This window comes from Notothenia rossii (assembly GCF_949606895.1).
Source record: "Notothenia rossii genome assembly, contig: scaffold_100, whole genome shotgun sequence".
Taxonomy (NCBI): Eukaryota; Metazoa; Chordata; class Actinopteri; order Perciformes; family Nototheniidae; genus Notothenia; species Notothenia rossii.
In genome coordinates, this window is record NW_027639454.1 from 75,987 (window position 1) to 94,848 (window position 18,862).

Below are 18,862 nucleotides of genomic sequence, written 5' to 3' on the forward strand. Positions count from 1 at the left end.
TGAAACTGTCCCTGAGTCTGGTGGTTTTAGTCCTGAAGCTGTCCCTGAGTCTGGTGGTTTTAGTCCTGAAACTGTCCCTGAGTCTGGTGGTTTTAGTCCTGAAGCTGTCCCTGAGTCTGGTGGTTTTAGACCTGAAACTGTCCCTGAGTCTGGTGGTTTTAGACCTGAAACTGTCCCTGAGTCTGGTGGTTTTAGTCCTGAAACTGTCCCTGAGTCTGGTGGTTTTAGTCCTGAAACTGTCCCTGAGTCTGGTGGTTTTAGTCCTGAAGCTGTCCCTGAGTCTGGTGGTTTTAGACCTGAAACTGTCTCTGAGTCTGGTGGTTTTAGTCCTGAAACTGTCCCTGAGTCTGGTGGTTTTAGTCCTGAAACTGTCCCTGAGTCTGGTGGTTTTAGACCTGAAACTGTCTCTGAGTCTGGTGGTTTTAGTCCTGAAACTGTCCCTGAGTCTGGTGGTTTTAGACCTGAAACTGTCTCTGAGTCTGGTGGTTTTAGACCTGAAACTGTCCCTGAGTCTGGTGGTTTTAGTCCTGAAACTGTCCCTGAGTCTGGTGGTTTTAGACCTGAAACTGTCCCTGAGTCTGGTGGTTTTAGACCTGAAGCTGTCCCTGAGTCTGGTGGTTTTAGACCTGAAACTGTCCCTGAGTCTGGTGGTTTTAGACCTGAAACTGTCCCTGAGTCTGGTGGTTTTAGTCCTGAAACTGTCCCTGAGTCTGGTGGTTTTAGACCTGAAGCTGTCCCTGAGTCTGGTGGTTTTAGACCTGAAACTGTCTCTGAGTCTGGTGGTTTTAGTCCTGAAACTGTCCCTGAGTCTGGTGGTTTTAGACCTGAAACTGTCCCTGAGTCTGGTGGCTTTAGTCCTGATGCTGTCCCTGAGTCTGGTGGTTTTAGACATGAAACTGTCCCTCAGTCTGGTGGTTTTAGTCCTGAAACTGTTCCTGAGTCTGGTGGTTTTAGACCTGATGCTGTCCCTCAGTCTGGTGGTTTTAGACATGAAACTGTCTCTGAGTCTGGTGGTTTTAGTCCTGAAACTGTCCCTGAGTCTGATGGTTTTAGACATGAAACTGTCCCTGAGTCTGGTGGTTTTAGTCCTGAAACTGTCTCTGAGCCTGGTGGCTTTAGACCTTATGTACCGCCTGCCAGACGGCAGCAGACTGAACAGTTTGTGGCTGGGGTGATGGGGGTCTTTGATAATCCTGAGGGCTTTCTTCCTGAGCCGTTGGGATTAAGGTCCATTCTGACTATTTATTGATTTCCTTTTATTTGTATGTTAGTATGTTATTATATATGTTGCATCGCTGGAGGAGCTCAGGTCAGAAGAATTGCATTTCTCCACTGAAGCTGCTGAGCATGAAAATAACACCTTTGAATCTTTGGAGAAAAAAACACCGTGGGTCAGGCCGTAATCTCTGTGAACACAATCTGTGGCAACAAGGAGCTTTTGGTATTAACAAGTTCTGGTTTCTGATTGTAGTCCCAGAAGAATAGACCAATCAGGTTTGAGCGGGTTTTGTTTCAATAAAAGTCAACATTAATTTATATAGCCCAATATCCAACATTTGTCCAAGGGGGTTTTACAGTTGATAAAGAATACACCAGCCTCTGTCCTTACACCCTCACATCGGACAAGTGAAAGGTCCTAAAGGAACCCCCAAGGTAACGGTTAACGGGGAAACATGAACCAAGGTACAATATGTAAACAGTCAGAGAGCGACAGAAGAGTAAAGCTTAGACCAAAAAGATGACCATGCATCCATCAGCTATAACCTGCAGTGATCGGGACCTTTACCGGCTGGTGCAGAACTGAGATGGCTTTTACTCTCAGAGCCTCCTTCAGACAGCAGGATACATCTTATAATCAAGACTACATGCGAACACATCATGAACACGTGATGATATAACTTTACCAGACAAGCATTTTTACTGAAAGGCTCTTGAATGCATCATAATGCAACTCTACCGGCTGCTAACAGCGTTACATCTGACGGTGCTGCTGGACCCTTTGGTTCCTGCGGTTCTGTAGGAAAACCAGTCAGGTCCCATTTTCAGTCCGTTTTGGTGGTTTCTGGTACCTGAGCTGTGCTGGCTGGACGGGGTCTGTTTCCCCATGTAGCGACTCTTGCGGTTGTCCTTCCTCGTCGGTCCTGCAATAAGATAGCAAGTCAGGAAGTGAGGGGTGTCGTGTCAAATGATCATATCATCTTTTATAACATATAGTCTTATACTCTGATTTCCTTTCACTCTGTTAAAGTGTATTTGTAGTCTTGTGTGTTTAACAGAGACAGATGTTAGGGTTTACACATCAGGAGGCAAAGGAAGAGCAAAGGGGGATTAAAGGGCTAAGGACTGGGGGGTTAATGGTTTGATGATGGGATGGAGGAGCAGCTGGTTCCTCATGCATACACAGAGACTGAAAGCAGAACCTCTCTCTCCTCTGAGGAGGAGGAGGAGGAGGAGGAGGAGGAGGAGGAGGAGGAGGGAGACATTCTGCTCCTGCTCCTCTCTCTCTCCTCCTCTGAGGAGGAGGAGGAGGAAGCTGCTCTGCTCCTGCATTTCAGATCCATCTCACTTTATATTGACTTTCTTTATTTTCTTTATTAAATATAACTAAAGACAGACTTTGTCCACAAATCATTTATCAGTTTCTCTTAAGAATTTCCTCCACAAGGCGCGCAGCACACAGGAAGTGAGGGGCAGCACGCAGGAAGTGAGGGGCAGCACGCAGGAAGTGAGGGGCAGCACGCAGGAAGTGAGGGGCAGCACGCAGGAAGTGAGGGGCAGCACACAGGAAGTGAGGGGCAGCACACAGGAAGTGAGGGGCGGCACGCAGGAAGTGAGGGGCGGCACGCAGGAAGTGAGGGGTGGCACGCAGGAAGTGATGGGCAGCACACAGGAAGTATGGGGCAGCACTAAGGAAGTGAGGGGCAGCACGCAGGAAGTGATGGGCAGCACACAGGAAGTGTTGGGCAGCACACAGGAAGTATGGGGCAGCACACAGGAAGTGAGGGGGAGCACACAGGAAGTGAGGGGCGGCACGCAGGAAGTGATGGGCAGCACACAGGAAGTATGGGGGAGCACACAGGAAGTGAGGGGCAGCACACAGGAAGTGAGGGGGAGCACACAGGAAGTGAGGGGGAGCACACAGGAAATGAGGGGCGGCACACAGGAAGTGAGGGGCAGCACGCAGGGGCCGTTTCTCAATGTTGAGTAAAGCTGCTGCAGAGCCACTATTTCAAGTATACTGCGTCATCGGGTGGCGCAGAAGGACTCCATTCAAACAGTACTTCTGCGCCACTCGATGACGCAGTATACTTGAAATAGTGGCTCTGCAGCAGCTTTACTCAACATTGAGAAACGGCCCGAAGGTGTAGAACTTGTGGCAAGTCCAGTCAGAACTTACTGGAGTTTTTAGGCAGACCCGGTCCGACGGAGACCTGCAGGACCTTCCCGCTGGGCTTAAAGACCACCTCGTCCCCCTGACCCGCCTGGAACTGGATCTGCCGGGACCCCGAGGAGCTGAACGGACCCCAGCCCCCCTTCTTCACCTTGAACTCCAGACTGTGGGAGGACAGAGGACAGAGGATCAGTTCAGTGTGGAGACACACAGGTTGTTAATGTCACAGGAGAGCGGTCACTGACAGGTTGTTGAACTTCAGCGGCAGCTTCTTCTCCGTTTTCTCCTGGACGCGTTTCACCAGCAGACTCAGGAACTCCGTCTTAAAGACGCTCTGAAGGACGCTGTCGTACTCTTCCTCATGGACGATGAAGAAGTCGTCCTGCAGCGTACTGACAGACAGGTAGAGAGACAGGTAGAGAGAGAGGTAGAGAGAGAGGTAGACAGACAGGTAGAGAGACAGGTAGACAGACAGGTAGACAGACAGGTAGAGAGACAGGTAGAGAGACAGGTAGACAGACAGGTAGAGAGACAGGTAGAGAGACAGGTAGAGAGACAGGTAGAGAGACAGGTAGACAGACAGGTAGAGAGACAGACAGTCATACAGAGAGACAGACAGACAGGCAGGTAGAGAGACAGGTAGAGAGAGAGGTAGAGAGAGAGACAGAGAGACAGACAGACAGACAGACAGGTAGAGAGACAGGTAGAGAGAGAGGTAGAGAGAGAGACAGAGAGACAGACAGACAGACAGACAGGTAGAGAGAGAGGTAGAGAGAGAGACAGAGAGACAGACAGACAGACAGACAGGTAGAGAGACAGGTAGAGAGAGAGGTAGACAGACAGGTAGACAGACAGGTAGAGAGACAGGTAGAGAGACAGGTAGACAGACAGGTAGAGAGACAGGTAGAGAGACAGGTAGAGAGACAGGTAGACAGACAGGTAGACAGACAGGTAGACAGACAGGTAGAGAGACAGACAGTCATACAGAGAGACAGACAGACAGGCAGGTAGAGAGACAGGTAGAGAGAGAGGTAGAGAGAGAGACAGAGAGACAGACAGACAGACAGACAGGTAGAGAGACAGGTAGAGAGAGAGGTAGACAGACAGACAGACAGACAGACAGACAGGTAGAGAGAGAGGTAGAGAGAGAGGTAGAGAGAGAGGTAGACAGACAGGTAGAGAGACAGGTAGACAGACAGGTAGACAGACAGGTAGAGAGACAGGTAGACAGACAGGTAGAGAGACAGGTAGAGAGACAGGTAGAGAGACAGGTAGACAGACAGGTAGACAGACAGGTAGAGAGACAGACAGTCATACAGAGAGACAGACAGACAGGCAGGTAGAGAGACAGGTAGAGAGAGAGGTAGAGAGACAGACAGAGAGACAGACAGACAGACAGACAGGTAGAGAGACAGGTAGAGAGACAGGTAGAGAGACAGGTAGACAGACAGGTAGACAGACAGGTAGAGAGACAGACAGTCATACAGAGAGACAGACAGACAGGCAGGTAGAGAGACAGGTAGAGAGAGAGGTAGAGAGAGAGACAGAGAGACAGACAGACAGACAGACAGGTAGAGAGACAGGTAGAGAGAGAGGTAGAGAGACAGACAGACAGACAGAGACAGGTAGAGAGACAGGTAGAGAGACAGACAGACAGACAGACAGACAGACAGACAGACAGACAGACAGACAGACAGACAGACAGGTAGAGAGAGAGGTAGAGAGAGAGGTAGAGAGACAGAGAACAAGAATGATACAAGTCATCATTCACCAAGCTAACAGTCACACAGCGTTGGCCATCCGGAGCACCTCAGGTTACAGAATATGGCCCAATGAAACATCTACATGTGGACAGCTGGGCTGGCATCGAACCAACAACCTTCTGGGTGAAAGAGGACCGTGCACCCTCACAGCCAGTCGCCCCACAAATCCCCATTTGAGTTCTCATTCAAGACCTTCACTCAACATTCTAGTACTTCTAGTTCTAGTTCAGCTTTGTCTAAAGTCGTAGATTTTGCCTTATTTTCAATTCCTAGACCTGGTTCCAGTCCCACCTCCGAATCTGGTTCTATTCCTCGTGAAGTCCTAGTTCTAGTTCTTGTTTTTAGTTCTGATGAAAGCCTTTTCCTGGACTAGTTTCGGTTGCAGGTTTGTCCCTGGTGGTCGGTGCAGCTCTTGCTCTAAGTGTAGGCATGGTCCTATTCCTAGTTCTGGCTCTAGTCATAGTTCTAGTTCTAGTTCCAGTTCTCGGTTCTGGTTGTGAACAGTGGTGTACCTCAGGGACACGGACTGGATCTTGTTGATCTCGATCTTCCTCTTCAGAACCTCCTGGATCTGGCCTTTATCCGGACCCTGCTTCACCTTCTCTCGACCAATCAGGTACAGGAACTTGGGGGTCAGGATGAGGTCCCGCTTCACCGTCTGAACAGAAGCAGAGTATTATAAAGGCAAACAGAGGAAGTCTGAAACGTAAACCCTTTCTTTCTGGCCGGAGTCCTAACCCTGAATCTGCGGTCGAACTTCACCACCACGTCGGCGAAGTCGATCCTCTCTCTGCGGCCGACGAACTGCCGGATCTCGGGGTGGTTGTCGGTGCCGAGGTAGTCGCCCACGAAGTTCCTGTTGATGCTGTTCCTGCGGCGCTCCTTCTTGTTTAGCAGCACGTCGGAGGCTGGAGGGAACAGAGGTCTGTTAGTGGAGAGGAGGACGTAACGTAGAGACCCTGAACCTGAACCCCAAAGAAGACCTCTTACCTTCCTCCCTCATCTTCACGTACTTCCGGACAGCGATGTGTTTACGCCAGGCCTTCTGGATGACCCGAGCGTAACCGTTATACTTCCTCTCCCTCATCTCCTCCAACAGGAAGAGCTGCACATAAGAACACATCAGAAACACCCTCTGGGAACTACAATACCCACAATGCCTCTGTACCAGGAACAGAACTACTGGTGACTTCTACAGTTCTGTCCCAGTGGTGTTTTTCCGACCCAGATGAGATTTAACCAGCCTAACCACTTCTGCATCAACGCATCTCAGCTGACTCATGGATGTTTAAGGAGAACATCCCCATGGTAACAACAAATACAACATCGACTGTCCCTCGGTCAAAAACGTTATGGTCTGGTTATCAGTCGGTGTTAGCCATGTTAGAGTTAGTCTGAAACAAGAGGAACATCTCCTCTGACACAGCTGGAGAGTCACAGAGCACATTTACTCAAACACTCATGTACAAAACGTGACAAACAAAGAAGGGTCCGTCAGGCTACAGATTGGTTTATAGTGTGCTCTTCTTAAATCCATGGTGAGTTCATATTAACGGGTTAATGAACATTTACTCAGCTCCACAGATCTGAGATTGACTTTGAAAAGTCTCTATGAAGCGACTTCAGATTCATATCAGTGATTAAAAGACTGAGGTGACGCTGCGTCACGGGAAGTGGGCTTTGTTCAATCTAAACTGGGCAGGAAAACGACAGATGTGTCAAGGTTAACAGAAGTGTGTGTGTGTGTGTGTGTGTGTGTGTGTGTGTGTGTGTGTGTGTGTGTGTGTGTGTGTGTGTGTGTGTGTGTGTGTGTGTGTGTGTGTGTGTGTGTGTGTGTGTGTGTGTGTGTGTGTGTGTGTGTCGTACCGACTCCGGGGCCTTGATGAACACCTTGCTCTTGCCCAGCTGGAACTGGTCCTGGTCCATGTGGACGGAGCTGAGGAGGTGCAGGACCCCCTGCCGCTGGTCTCCGCTCCAGCGGGGCCACGACTCCTTGGTGAGAATGGCGTACCTGCAGGAAACAGACCAATCAGCACCAGGACCCTCATAGTCAGAGAGAGAGACACACCCTTTACTCAAGTAGAAGTAAAGAAGTATGGGCTTTGAAGTGTACTTCAGTAAAAAGTACCCATAACTAGCAGGTACTAGTACAGGTATTTGAGTTCAACATGTAAGAAGTAGAAAGTACAGGTATTTGAGTTCAACATGTAAGAAGTAGAAAGTACAGGTATTTGAGTTCAACATGTAAGAAGTAGAAAGTACAGGTATTTGAGTTCAACATGTAAGAAGTAGAAAGTACAGGTATTTGAGTTCAACATGTAAGAAGTAGAAAGTACAGGTATTTGAGTTCAACATGTGAGAAGTAGAAAGTACAGGTATTTGAGTTCAACATGTAAGAAGTAGAAAGTACAGGTATTTGTGTATAAAATGTAAGAAGTAGAAAGTACAGGTATTTGAGTTCAACATGTAAGAAGTAGAAAGTACAGGTATTTGTGTTCAACATGAGAGAAGTAGAAAGTACAGGTATTTGAGTTCAACATGTGGGAAGTAGAAAGTACAGGTATTTGAGTTCAACATGTAAGAAGTAGAAAGTACAGGTATTTGTGTTCAACATGAGAGAAGTAGAAAGTACAGGTATTTGTGTTCAACATGAGAGAAGTAGAAAGTAAAGGTATTTGAGTTCAACATGTAAGAAGTAGAAAGTACAGGTATTTGAGTTCAACATGTAAGAAGTAGAAAGTACAGGTATTTGAGTTCAACATGTAAGAAGTAGAAAGTACAGGTATTTGTGTTCAACATGTAAGAAGTAGAAAGTACAGGTATTTGTGTTCAACATGTAAGAAGTAGAAAGTACATGTATTTGAGTTCAACATGTAAGAAGTAGAAAGTACAGGTATTTGAGTTCAACATGTAAGAAGTAGAAAGTACAGGTATTTGAGTTCAACATGTAAGAAGTAGAAAGTACAAGTATTTGAGTTCAACATGTAAAAAGTAGAAAGTACAAGTATTTGTGTTCAACATGTAAGAAGTAGAAAGTACAGGTATTTGAGTTCAACATGTGAGAAGTAGAAAGTAGAGGTATTTGTGTTCAACATGTAAGAAGTAGAAAGTACAAGTATTTGAGTTCAACATGTAAGAAGTAGAAAGTACAGGTATTTGTGTATAAAATGTAAGAAGTAGAAAGTACAGGTATTTGTGTTCAACATGTAAGAAGTAGAAAGTACAAGTATTTGAGTTCAACATGTGAGAAGTAGAAAGTACAGGTATTTGAGTTCAACATGTAAGAAGTAGAAAGTACAAGTATTTGAGTTCAACATGTAAGAAGTAGAAAGTACAAGTATTTGAGTTCAACATGTGAGAAGTAGAAAGTACAGGTATTTGTGTTCAACATGTAAGAAGTAGAAAGTACAAGTATTTGAGTTCAACATGTAAGAAGTAGAAAGTACAGGTATTTGAGTTCAACATGTAAGAAGTAGAAAGTACAGGTATTTGGGTTCAACATGTAAGAACTCAAAGTAAAACGTAGTCAGAAAAATAAGTAGTGGAGTAAAGTACTGATACGAGAAACATGTACTTAAGTACAGCAACAAAGTATTTGTACTCCACTACTTCCCACTCCTGCTCATAGTCCACAAAACAAGTCTCAGTCCATCCACTTCTCATTGTTCTATTAGACGCAGGAGAAACAAACGATCTGGAGCTGAGTGAGCCGAGAGGTCATCACGTCGGGGATATGTGGATCATTATCAGATAAGATAAGAAATACTTTATTGATCCCAATTTGTGAAATGTTTGCGTTGCAGCAGCATAAAAAGACAAGGCAATGTACATTAGAGAAATTAAAAGACTAGAAATAAACAATGAAAAATGTAAACATCTCAATAGAAATAAAATAGCATTAAAAAAATAAGTAGAAAATATACATGTTGAATTAGAAATGTACAGTAACAAAATATAAAGCAGGATATTATATATACATAAGTATGTGAGGAATGGAATATTAAATATTAGATTGAAAATAAATGTACAGATTAATTTGAAAAATAAATCTGGATTCAGCTTTTAGTGCATTTTACAACTCTTAGGACCCAATGATTCTGATAAGGTTTATAAAATAGTTCATATCGGGTAGTTTATCTAGTTTTTAAAAACTTTGGTCAAGTCAATGGGAAAAGTACTTCTGGGCCGGGTGACGTCACGGACTGATACGGAAGGTGTAGTACTGCCGTTTGGCCACTAGGAATATTTTCCTCAGAGTCCGGAGCACTTCCTGGGGGCTTGGTTAGATCAGGGGCGTGTCAAAACATACAGGAACTACAGTACCCACAATGCCTCTGTATGTGGACCAGAGCTGGTGATTGAGATTCTGTCTGAACCATCAGAATCAGGTTTATTTACCAAAGATGTAGCTTTGAAACAGAAACCAGTTTTCGAAGGTAACTTGACTAATGACCTGGACTGAGGAGCATAGAGAGCAGCAGGTTAGGACTACACTCAGGTTACTGCGTGACCTCTGACCTGTGCAAGAATTTGTTGAAGACGCGTCTGTAGGCGTAGCCGGCGCGGCGGACCCGGATGTTCTCCCGCAAGCCCAGGTACTCCACCTGGTGGTGGACCCGGTTCTCCTCCCAGTCCCGGGGACGCTTCGTCTCGTTGGGTTTGATGCAGCGGATGTAGTGGGGGGTGCATTTCATCAGGGTCTGCACCAGACTGTTGGCTTGTTGCTAGAACAGAGAGAGAAAGGGAGGGGGGGGGGGGGAGTTTGTATTTAATCACCACACACACAACAACACAGACTATAAAACCTCCTTGATGCTAAATACCAACTATGTGCAATATGCACAATATATAGAAGAATTGGGAGGGATGAAACCCTCTTTAATGGTCACACATGCAGAGCACACAAAACACACAGTGAAATGTGTTCTCTGCTTTTAACCCATCCTAGTACCAGGAGTCTAGAACCAGGAGTCTAGTACCAGGAGTCTAGAACCAGGAGTCTAGTACCAGGAGTCTAGCACCAGGAGTCTAGAACCAGAAGTCTAGACCCAGGAGTCTAGACCCAGGAGTCTAGCACCAGGAGTCTAGCACCAGGAGTCTAGAACCAGGAGTCTAGCACCAGGAGTCTAGCACCAGGAGTCTAGCACCAGGAGTCTAGAACCAGGAGTCTAGAACCAGGAGTCTAGCACCAGGAGTCTAGCATCAGGAGTCTAGCACCAGGAGTCTAGCACCAGGAGTCTAGCACCAGGAGTCTAGAACCAGGAGTCTAGAACCAGGAGTCTAGCACCAGGAGTCTAGCACCAGGAGTCTAGCACCAGAAGTCTAGCACCAGAAGTCTAGCACCAGGAGTCTAGAACCAGGAGTCTAGCACCAGGAGTCTAGAACCAGGAGTCTAGCACCAGGAGTCTAGAACCAGGAGTCTAGAACCAGGAGTCCAGTAATAGGAGCAGTGGGCAGCTATTGTACAGCGCCCGGGGAGCAATGGGAGTGAGGGGGGAAGGGGGGTGTCCGGTGCCTTGCTCAAGGCACCACGGCATGGCAGGAGGTGAACTGGGATATCAAATGTATAGTTTGATATATTTGAATATTATAATCCTTTGTTGCTAGTGCTATTATATCATTTATTTGAACCAGCCGTGTGGAATTGACGGCATAGACGACCGCATCCGTTTGTGATTATGAGACACGTTATAGCCGACTGAAGCTGCTGGTGATTGTGTGTGTGAGAGAAGGAGAAAGAAGCACAGAGCACCTACCTGTGAATTTTGGATTACTGGAACATATACCTATACAATGGTGCTCTAGGAGGAGATTCAGGTGATAATGGGGGGGGGGGGGGGGGGGGGGGGTTACCTTGGTTGGTGATTGGCTAATGGTTACACAACCCAAAAAAACATTGTGACATCACAAAGTAACCAAGTCAGATCAGCTGATTTTCAGACAAAAAGAGAGAGGGTCTTTGTTTCTGTTTCAGAGTCTCTGAACACAGAGGGGACTCATGTTTATGTATAAGAGACACAAAGAAGTGGGTTTTGCATAATAGAGGACCTTTAAACGTGACACTCCAACCAAGAGTTGATGCTACACACCCAGGCAGAGACACTCTGTAGCACAGCCTGTACTACCAGCAGCGCCCTCTAGATAAGGCTCTGGGGATCCTGAACACTTGATAACCTGCTTCAGCGAGGATGTGGTGGAACTGGGAATCAAAAAAGTGAAAAACATGACATGCTCTCTCTGAACCTGCGGGGGGGCCCACAGCCTCTCTCACCTTGATCTTAGTGCTGGCAGTGCTCGGTCGCCCCCTCTTCTCTGCGTCCAGGTTCTCAGGAAACAGAGCTCTGACGAACGGACTGACCACAAACACACCATAGACAGTGATCAATGTTCAACACACACACACACACACACACAAATAAACACTGTACAAGTCTGAGGCAGGCATGCCACGTAGAATACATCAGTAAATACGTCAGTTAATACGTCAGTTAATACGTCAGTAAATACGTACGTTAATACGTCAGTAATACGTCAGTAAATACGTCAGTTAATACGTCAGTAAATACGTCAGTAAATACGTCAGTAAATACGTCAGTAAATACGTCAGTAAATACGTCAGTTAATACGTCAGTAAATACCTCAGTAAATACCTCAGTAAATACGTCAGTAAATACGTCAGTTAATACGTCAGTTAATACGTCAGTAAATACGTCAGTTAATACGTCAGTTAATACGTCAGTTAATACGTCAGTAAATACGTCAGTAAATACGTCAGTAAATACGTCAGTTAATACGTCAGTTAATACGTCAGTTAATACGTCAGTTAATACGTCACTGGTGAGTTTAAAACTGAGGTCGCTAACAAGAGTCTAAATGAGACGACTAAACGTCATCATTATGTGGAGATTATCCCGCTGAACTAAACGTTCAGGCATGCCACGTAGAATACATCAGTAAATACGTCAGTAAATACGTCAGTAAATACGTCAGTTAATACGTCAGTAAATACGTCAGTAGTACGTCAGTAAATACGTCAGTTAATACGTCAGTAAATACGTCAGTAAATACGTCAGTAAATACGTCAGTTAATACGTCAGTAAATACGTCAGTTAATACGTCAGTTAATGTGTCAGTAAATACGTCAGTAAATACGTCAGTAAATACGTCAGTTAATACGTCAGTTAATACGTCAGTAAATACGTCAGTTAATGTGTCAGTAAATACGTCAGTAAATACGTCAGTAAATACGTCAGTTAATACGTCAGTTAATACGTCAGTTAATACGTCAGTTAATACGTCAGTAAATACGTCAGTAAATACGTCAGTAAATACGTCAGTTAATACGTCAGTAAATACGTCAGTAGTACGTCAGTAAATACGTCAGTTAATACGTCAGTAAATACGTCAGTAAATACGTCAGTAAATACGTCAGTTAATACGTCAGTAAATACGTCAGTAGTACGTCAGTAAATACGTCAGTTAATACGTCAGTAAATACGTCAGTAAATACGTCAGTAAATACGTCAGTTAATACGTCAGTAAATACGTCAGTTAATACGTCAGTTAATGTGTCAGTAAATACGTCAGTAAATACGTCAGTAAATACGTCAGTTAATACGTCAGTTAATACGTCAGTAAATACGTCAGTTAATGTGTCAGTAAATACGTCAGTAAATACGTCAGTAAATACGTCAGTTAATACGTCAGTTAATACGTCAGTTAATACGTCAGTTAATACGTCAGTAAATACGTCAGTAAATACGTCAGTAAATACGTCAGTTAATACGTCAGTAAATACGTCAGTAAATACGTCAGTAAATACGTCAGTTAATACGTCAGTAAATACGTCAGTAAATACGTCAGTAAATACGTCAGTAAATACGTCAGTTAATACGTCAGTTAATACGTCAGTAAATACGTCAGTAAATACGTCAGTAAATACGTCAGTTAATACGTCAGTTAATACGTCAGTTAATACGTCAGTAAATACGTCAGTTAATACGTCAGTAAATACGTCAGTAAATACGTCAGTAAATACGTCAGTTAATACGTCAGTTAATACGTCAGTTAATACGTCAGTAAATACGTCAGTTAATACGTCACTGGTGAGTTTAAAACTGAGGTCGCTAACAAGAGTCTAAATGAGACGACTAAACGTCATCAATATGTGGAGATTATCCCGCTGAACTAAACGTTTGTTTGACACAGAGATTATTTTCTGACATAATCCCAAATCACACGGAGGAATCCTATTGGATCAGGGAGATGCTGCCTTCAGGGACCAACACAGGAATACGACATCCTGCTGCTCTGTGTGTAGTACTTACAACTCGCTGCTCTGCATCAGCTCGATGATGTCATTAAACAACACGTCTCTGTTCCTCTCACAGAAACCACTGACATCATAGGACACCTGCAGACAGACAGACAGACAGACAGACTGAGGTGTTAGCGGTGCGTTCAGGTGTTAGCGGTGTGTTCAGGTGTTAGCGGTGCGTTCAGGTGTTAGCGGTGTGTTCAGGTGTTAGCGGCGTGCGGTGCGCTCAGGTGTTAGCGGTGTGTTCAGGTGTTAGCGGTGCGTTCAGGTGTTAGCGGTGCGTTCAGGTGTTAGCGGTGCGTTCAGGTGTTAGCGGTGCGTTCAGGTGTTAGCAGTGCGTTCAGGTGTTAGCAGTGCGTTCAGGTACTAGCGGTGCGTTCAGGTGTTAGCGGTGCGTTCAGGTGCTAATTGTGCGTTCAGGTGCTAGCGGTGTGTTCAGGTGTTAGTGGTGTGCGGTGCGTTCAGGTGTTAGCGGTGTGTTCAGGTGTTAGCGGTGTGCGGTGCGTTCAGGTGTTAGCGGTGTGCGGTGCGTTCAGGTGTTAGCGGTGTGCGGTGCGTTCAGGTGTTAGCGGTGTGTTCAGGTGCTAGCGGTGCGTTCAGGTGGTTAGCGGTGTGTTCAGGTGTTAGCGGTGCGTTCAGGTGTTAGCGGTGTGTTCAGGTGTTAGCGGTGTGTTCAGGTGTTAGCGGTGTGCGGTGTGTTCAGGTGTTAGCAGTGTGTTCAGGTGTTAGCGGTGCGTTCAGGTGGTTAGCGGTGTGTTCAGGTGGTTAGCGGTGTGTTCAAGTGTTAGCGGTATGTTCAGGTGTTAGCGGTGTGTTCAGGTGCTAGCGGTGCGTTCAGGTGTTAGCGGTGTGTTCAGGTGTTAGTGGTGTGCGGTGTGTTCAGGTGCTAGCGGTGCGTTCAGGGGGTTAGCGGTGCGTTCAGGTGTTAGCGGTGCGTTCAGGTGTTAGCAGTGCGTTCAGGTGTTAGCAGTGCGTTCAGGTACTAGCGGTGCGTTCAGGTGTTAGCGGTGCGTTCAGGTGCTAGCGGTGCGTTCAGGTGCTAGCGGTGTGTTCAGGTGTTAGTGGTGTGCGGTGCGTTCAGGTGTTAGCGGTGTATTCAGGTGTTAGCGGTGTGCGGTGCGTTCAGGTGTTAGCGGTGTGTTCAGGTGTTAGCGGTGTGTTCAGGTGTTAGCGGTGTGTTCAGGTGTTAGCGGTGTGTTCAGGTGCTAGCGGTGCGTTCAGGTGGTTAGCGGTGTGTTCAGGTGTTAGCGGTGCGTTCAGGTGTTAGCGGTGTGCGGTGTGTTCAGGTGTTAGCAGTGTGTTCAGGTGTTAGCGGTGCGTTCAGGTGGTTAGCGGTGTGTTCAGGTGGTTAGCGGTGTGTTCAGGTGCTAGCGGTGCGTTCAGGTGTTAGCGGTGTGTTCAGGTGTTAGCGGTGTGTGGTGTGTTCAGGTGCTAGCGGTGCGTTCAGGGGGTTAGCGGTGCGTTCAGGTGTTAGGGGTGCGTTCAGGTGTTAGCGGTGTGTTCAGGTGTTAGCAGTGTGCGGTGCGTTCAGGTGTTAGCGGTGCGTTCAGGTGTTAGCGGTGTGTTCAGGTGTTAGCGGTGTGTTCAGGTGCTAGCGGTGCGTTCAGGTGTTAGCGGTGTGTTCAGGTGTTAGCGGTGTGCGGTGTGTTCAGGTGCTAGCGGTGCGTTCAGGGGGTTAGCGGTGCGTTCAGGTGTTAGGGGTGCGTTCAGGTGTTAGCGGTGTGTTCAGGTGTTAGCAGTGTGCGGTGCGTTCAGGTGTTAGCGGTGGGTTCAGGTGTTAGAGGTTACCTTCCCGGCGTAGTGGTGCACGATGAAGCCCTTGTTCCAGCTGCTGAAGTGCTCGTGCGAGCCCACCTGACCCTGCAGCTTCTGCAGCAGCGTCTGGTCCGCGCCCTCGCTTTTAGCGTGCATCGTCGCACACACGTCGTCCAGGATGCTCATCAGCCCAGGGGGGTTCTGGGAAACACGTGTATCCATGCAGTAGATGTTAGAAGTCAAAAAGTAAAGTCAACTTTATTGTCAATCTTTGTGTGTACAGAGAGAGAGATCGAAATACTGTTTCCGACAATCCCAAATATATATATATATATATATATATATATATATATATATATATATATATATATATATATATATACATACACAGTGGGGCAAAAAAGTATTTAGTCAGCCACCAATTGAGCAAGTTCTCTGGATTCTTTCCCCCCATTCTGTCTCTCATAGTTGAGGTTTACCTAGGATGACAATTAAAGGCCTCTCATCTTTTTAAGTGGGAGAACTTGCACAATTGGTGGCTGACTAAATACTTTTTTGCCCCACTGTGTATATATATATATATATATATATATATATATATATATATAAAAAATCAACAGACACATTTCTACATATGCACACATTAAGACATAAATAAAAGCACATCAATCAATATATACAAATAACAGTGTGTGTGTGTGTGTGTGTGTGTGTGTGTGTGTGTGTGTGTGTGTGTGTGTGTGTGTGTGTGTGTGTGTGTGTGTGTGTGTGTGTGTGTGTGTTGGTGAGAACATGTTTTCTACGTGGTGAAGAACAGACTCACCAGTTTGGACTCGATGAGGTCACAGACCACTTTGTTGTTGAAATACTCGATGGGCGTCCATTGTATCCCCTCCTGCACATACTCCTCCTGCAGAAAGAGGCAGGGGTTACCTCCCGAACATCTGAGGTAATGTCAACACTGCGATGATATGCTAATGGTCTAATGTTGTCTGTTCACGCTATGATAAGGTAGTGCTACGAGTCTTGCCTGCTCTGCCTTCAGCGTGAGCTCGATGAAGATCTGCTGCAGCTTCTCGTTCACAAAGTTGATGCAGAACTGCTCGAAGCCGTTTCTCTGGAAGAGAGAGAGATGATTTCAATAAGGTCCACATTTGGTATTTAACACAGGGTTCATGAAGGCATCGTGGTGACCCTGGTAGTTCCATCTGTATGAACACCAATCAGCTCAAACCTTTAGAGTCATGGGACCATGTTTCTACCTGGAAGATCTCGAAGCCATAGATGTCGAGGACTCCGATGTTGAACTCCTCCTGATCCTTCTGTATTGCTTTATTGATGCACTGCCAATAAAGACCATAACATATCAACACAGAGTAAAGACCAACACAGAGACTAGACTAACACAGAGACTAACACAGAGACTAACACAGAGACTAACACAGAGACTAGACTAACACAGAGTAAAGACCAACACAGAGACTAGACTAACACAGAGTAAAGACCAACACAGAGACTAGACTAACACAGAGACTAACACAGAGACTAACACAGAGACTAACACAGAGACTAGACTAACACAGAGTAAAGACCAACACAGAGACTAGACCAACACAGAGACTAGACTAACACAGAGACTAACACAGAGACTAACACAGAGACTAACACAGAGACTAGACTAACACAGAGTAAAGACCAACACAGAGACTAGACTAACACAGAGACTAACACAGAGACTAACACAGAGACTAACACAGAGACTAGACTAACACAGAGTAAAGACCAACACAGAGACTAGACTAACACAGAGTAAAGACCAACACAGAGACTAGACTAACACAGAGTAAAGACCAACACAGAGACTAACACAGAGACTAACACAGAGACTAACACAGAGACTAACACAGAGACTAACACAGAGACTAGACTAACACAGAGACTAGACAAACACAGAGTAAAGACCAACACAGAGACTAACACAGAGACTAGACTAACACAGAGACTAGACTAACACAGAGACTAGACTAACACAGAGACTAGACTAACACAGAGTAAAGACTAACACAGAGACTAGACTAACACAGAGACTAGACTAACACAGAGTAAAGACTAACACAGAGACTAGACTAACACAGAGTAAAGACTAACACAGAGACTAGACTAACACAGAGTAAAGACTAACACAGAGACTAGACTAACACAGAGTAAAGACCAACACAGAGACTAACACAGAGACTAGACTAACACAGAGACTAGACTAACACAGAGACTAGACTAACACAGAGACTAGACTAACACAGAGACTAGACTAACACAGAGACTAGACTAACACAGAGACTAGACTAACACAGAGACTAGACTAACACAGAGACTAGACTAACACAGAGACTAGACTAACACAGAGTAAAGACCAACACAGAGACTAGACCAGGGGTCGGCAACCTTTTTGATATGAAGTGCCATTTTAAAAAAGAATGGTTATCAGCGTGCCAACCATAGGTGTCAACGATCGAGAATTATCAACAGGGGGGGGGGGGGGGGGGGGGTTGAGGTGCTGGACGCTCGTGAACTATCAGCAGGAGGGCGGGGAAGCAGTGTGTGGACCTGTCGGCGCAACTTACATGATGCCGAATTTAACAAACACATTTAAATAATTGGTTTAAACGGCATAATAATAAGGACGATCGTCCGTTCTGTGATTCTCCAGAGCACACATGTTAGGATATTAGGCTCATGGAAGTGAAACGAGGAATCGGAAAAACTGAGGTCTGGGATGTATTTTGTGAAACAGAAGAACAGCTAAATAAATGCAACGGCCTCCCAAGACGAGCTCGCCTCTCTCTAAAGTGGGTTATTGAACCTGAAGCTTGTTGCTTCTGCCCTCCTCGACTACGGTCTGGGAACCGACAGGAAAGTTCAACACACAGATGGCCAGTCCGCCCCCTTGAAGCATATTATTTCGATGAGAGATGAGCAGATCGCCACTGGGCTTTCAACTAAATACACAGCCACGCATAAACTGCGTCATGTGTACAGCTCCTTATGGGTACTGCAATTAGTGAAGTGCTTTCCTCCGTGGTGAAACGATCAGCACTGCACCACGGAGGAAAGCGGCAGAAAGTCACCTGGAGATAAAGAGAGCGGGGCTGCGTTACGTGCATGGCTTCCTTCTGCAGGTAACGGGGAGACGCGCTCTGGCGGGGGTCTCGTTCAAGATCCGAAAATACAATTTAAATATTTTGCACACTTATTCCACTTATTCCTAGTGTGCCACTGGTTACGGTGCCGCGTGCCAGGGGTTGCCGACCCCCGGACTAGACTAACACAGAGTAAAGACCAACACAGAGACTAACACAGAGACTAGACAAACATAGAGACTAACACAGAGACTAGACAAACATAGAGACTAACACAGAGACTAACACAGAGACTAGACAAACATAGAGACTAACACAGAGACTAGACTAACACAGAGTAAAGACCAACACAGAGACTAGACTAACACAGAGACTAGACTAACACAGAGTAAAGACCAACACAGAGACTAGACTAACACAGAGACTAGACTAACACAGAGTAAAGACCAACACAGAGACTAGACGAACACAGAGACTAGATTAACACAGAGAGTAGACT

At 45.8% G+C, this 18,862-nt stretch overlaps 1 protein-coding gene across 3 annotated transcripts in view; it reads right to left on the reverse strand.

Annotated features, from left to right (window-relative positions):
- myo1eb (myosin IEb) overlaps positions 1 to 18,862 on the reverse strand; it is a 40,651-nt gene that overhangs the window by 7,682 nt on the left and 14,107 nt on the right. For all 3 annotated transcript variants that reach the window (XR_013804776.1, XR_013804777.1, XM_079696202.1), the window contains exons 11-24: positions 16,489 to 16,569; positions 16,257 to 16,343; positions 16,050 to 16,136; positions 15,260 to 15,427; positions 13,482 to 13,567; positions 11,426 to 11,507; positions 9,673 to 9,878; positions 7,021 to 7,165; positions 6,145 to 6,259; positions 5,893 to 6,062; positions 5,667 to 5,812; positions 3,637 to 3,783; positions 3,398 to 3,555; positions 2,070 to 2,141 (exon numbers count right to left, since the gene is read on the reverse strand). Coding sequence is in view for 1 of the 3 variants with exons in the window: in XM_079696202.1 (XP_079552328.1) it covers positions 2,070 to 2,141; positions 3,398 to 3,555; positions 3,637 to 3,783; positions 5,667 to 5,812; positions 5,893 to 6,062; positions 6,145 to 6,259; positions 7,021 to 7,165; positions 9,673 to 9,878; positions 11,426 to 11,507; positions 13,482 to 13,567; positions 15,260 to 15,427; positions 16,050 to 16,136; positions 16,257 to 16,343; positions 16,489 to 16,569 (1,750 nt within the window). In the remaining 2 variants the exon portion in view is untranslated. The remainder of the gene's footprint in view (positions 1 to 2,069; positions 2,142 to 3,397; positions 3,556 to 3,636; positions 3,784 to 5,666; positions 5,813 to 5,892; positions 6,063 to 6,144; positions 6,260 to 7,020; positions 7,166 to 9,672; positions 9,879 to 11,425; positions 11,508 to 13,481; positions 13,568 to 15,259; positions 15,428 to 16,049; positions 16,137 to 16,256; positions 16,344 to 16,488; positions 16,570 to 18,862) is intronic.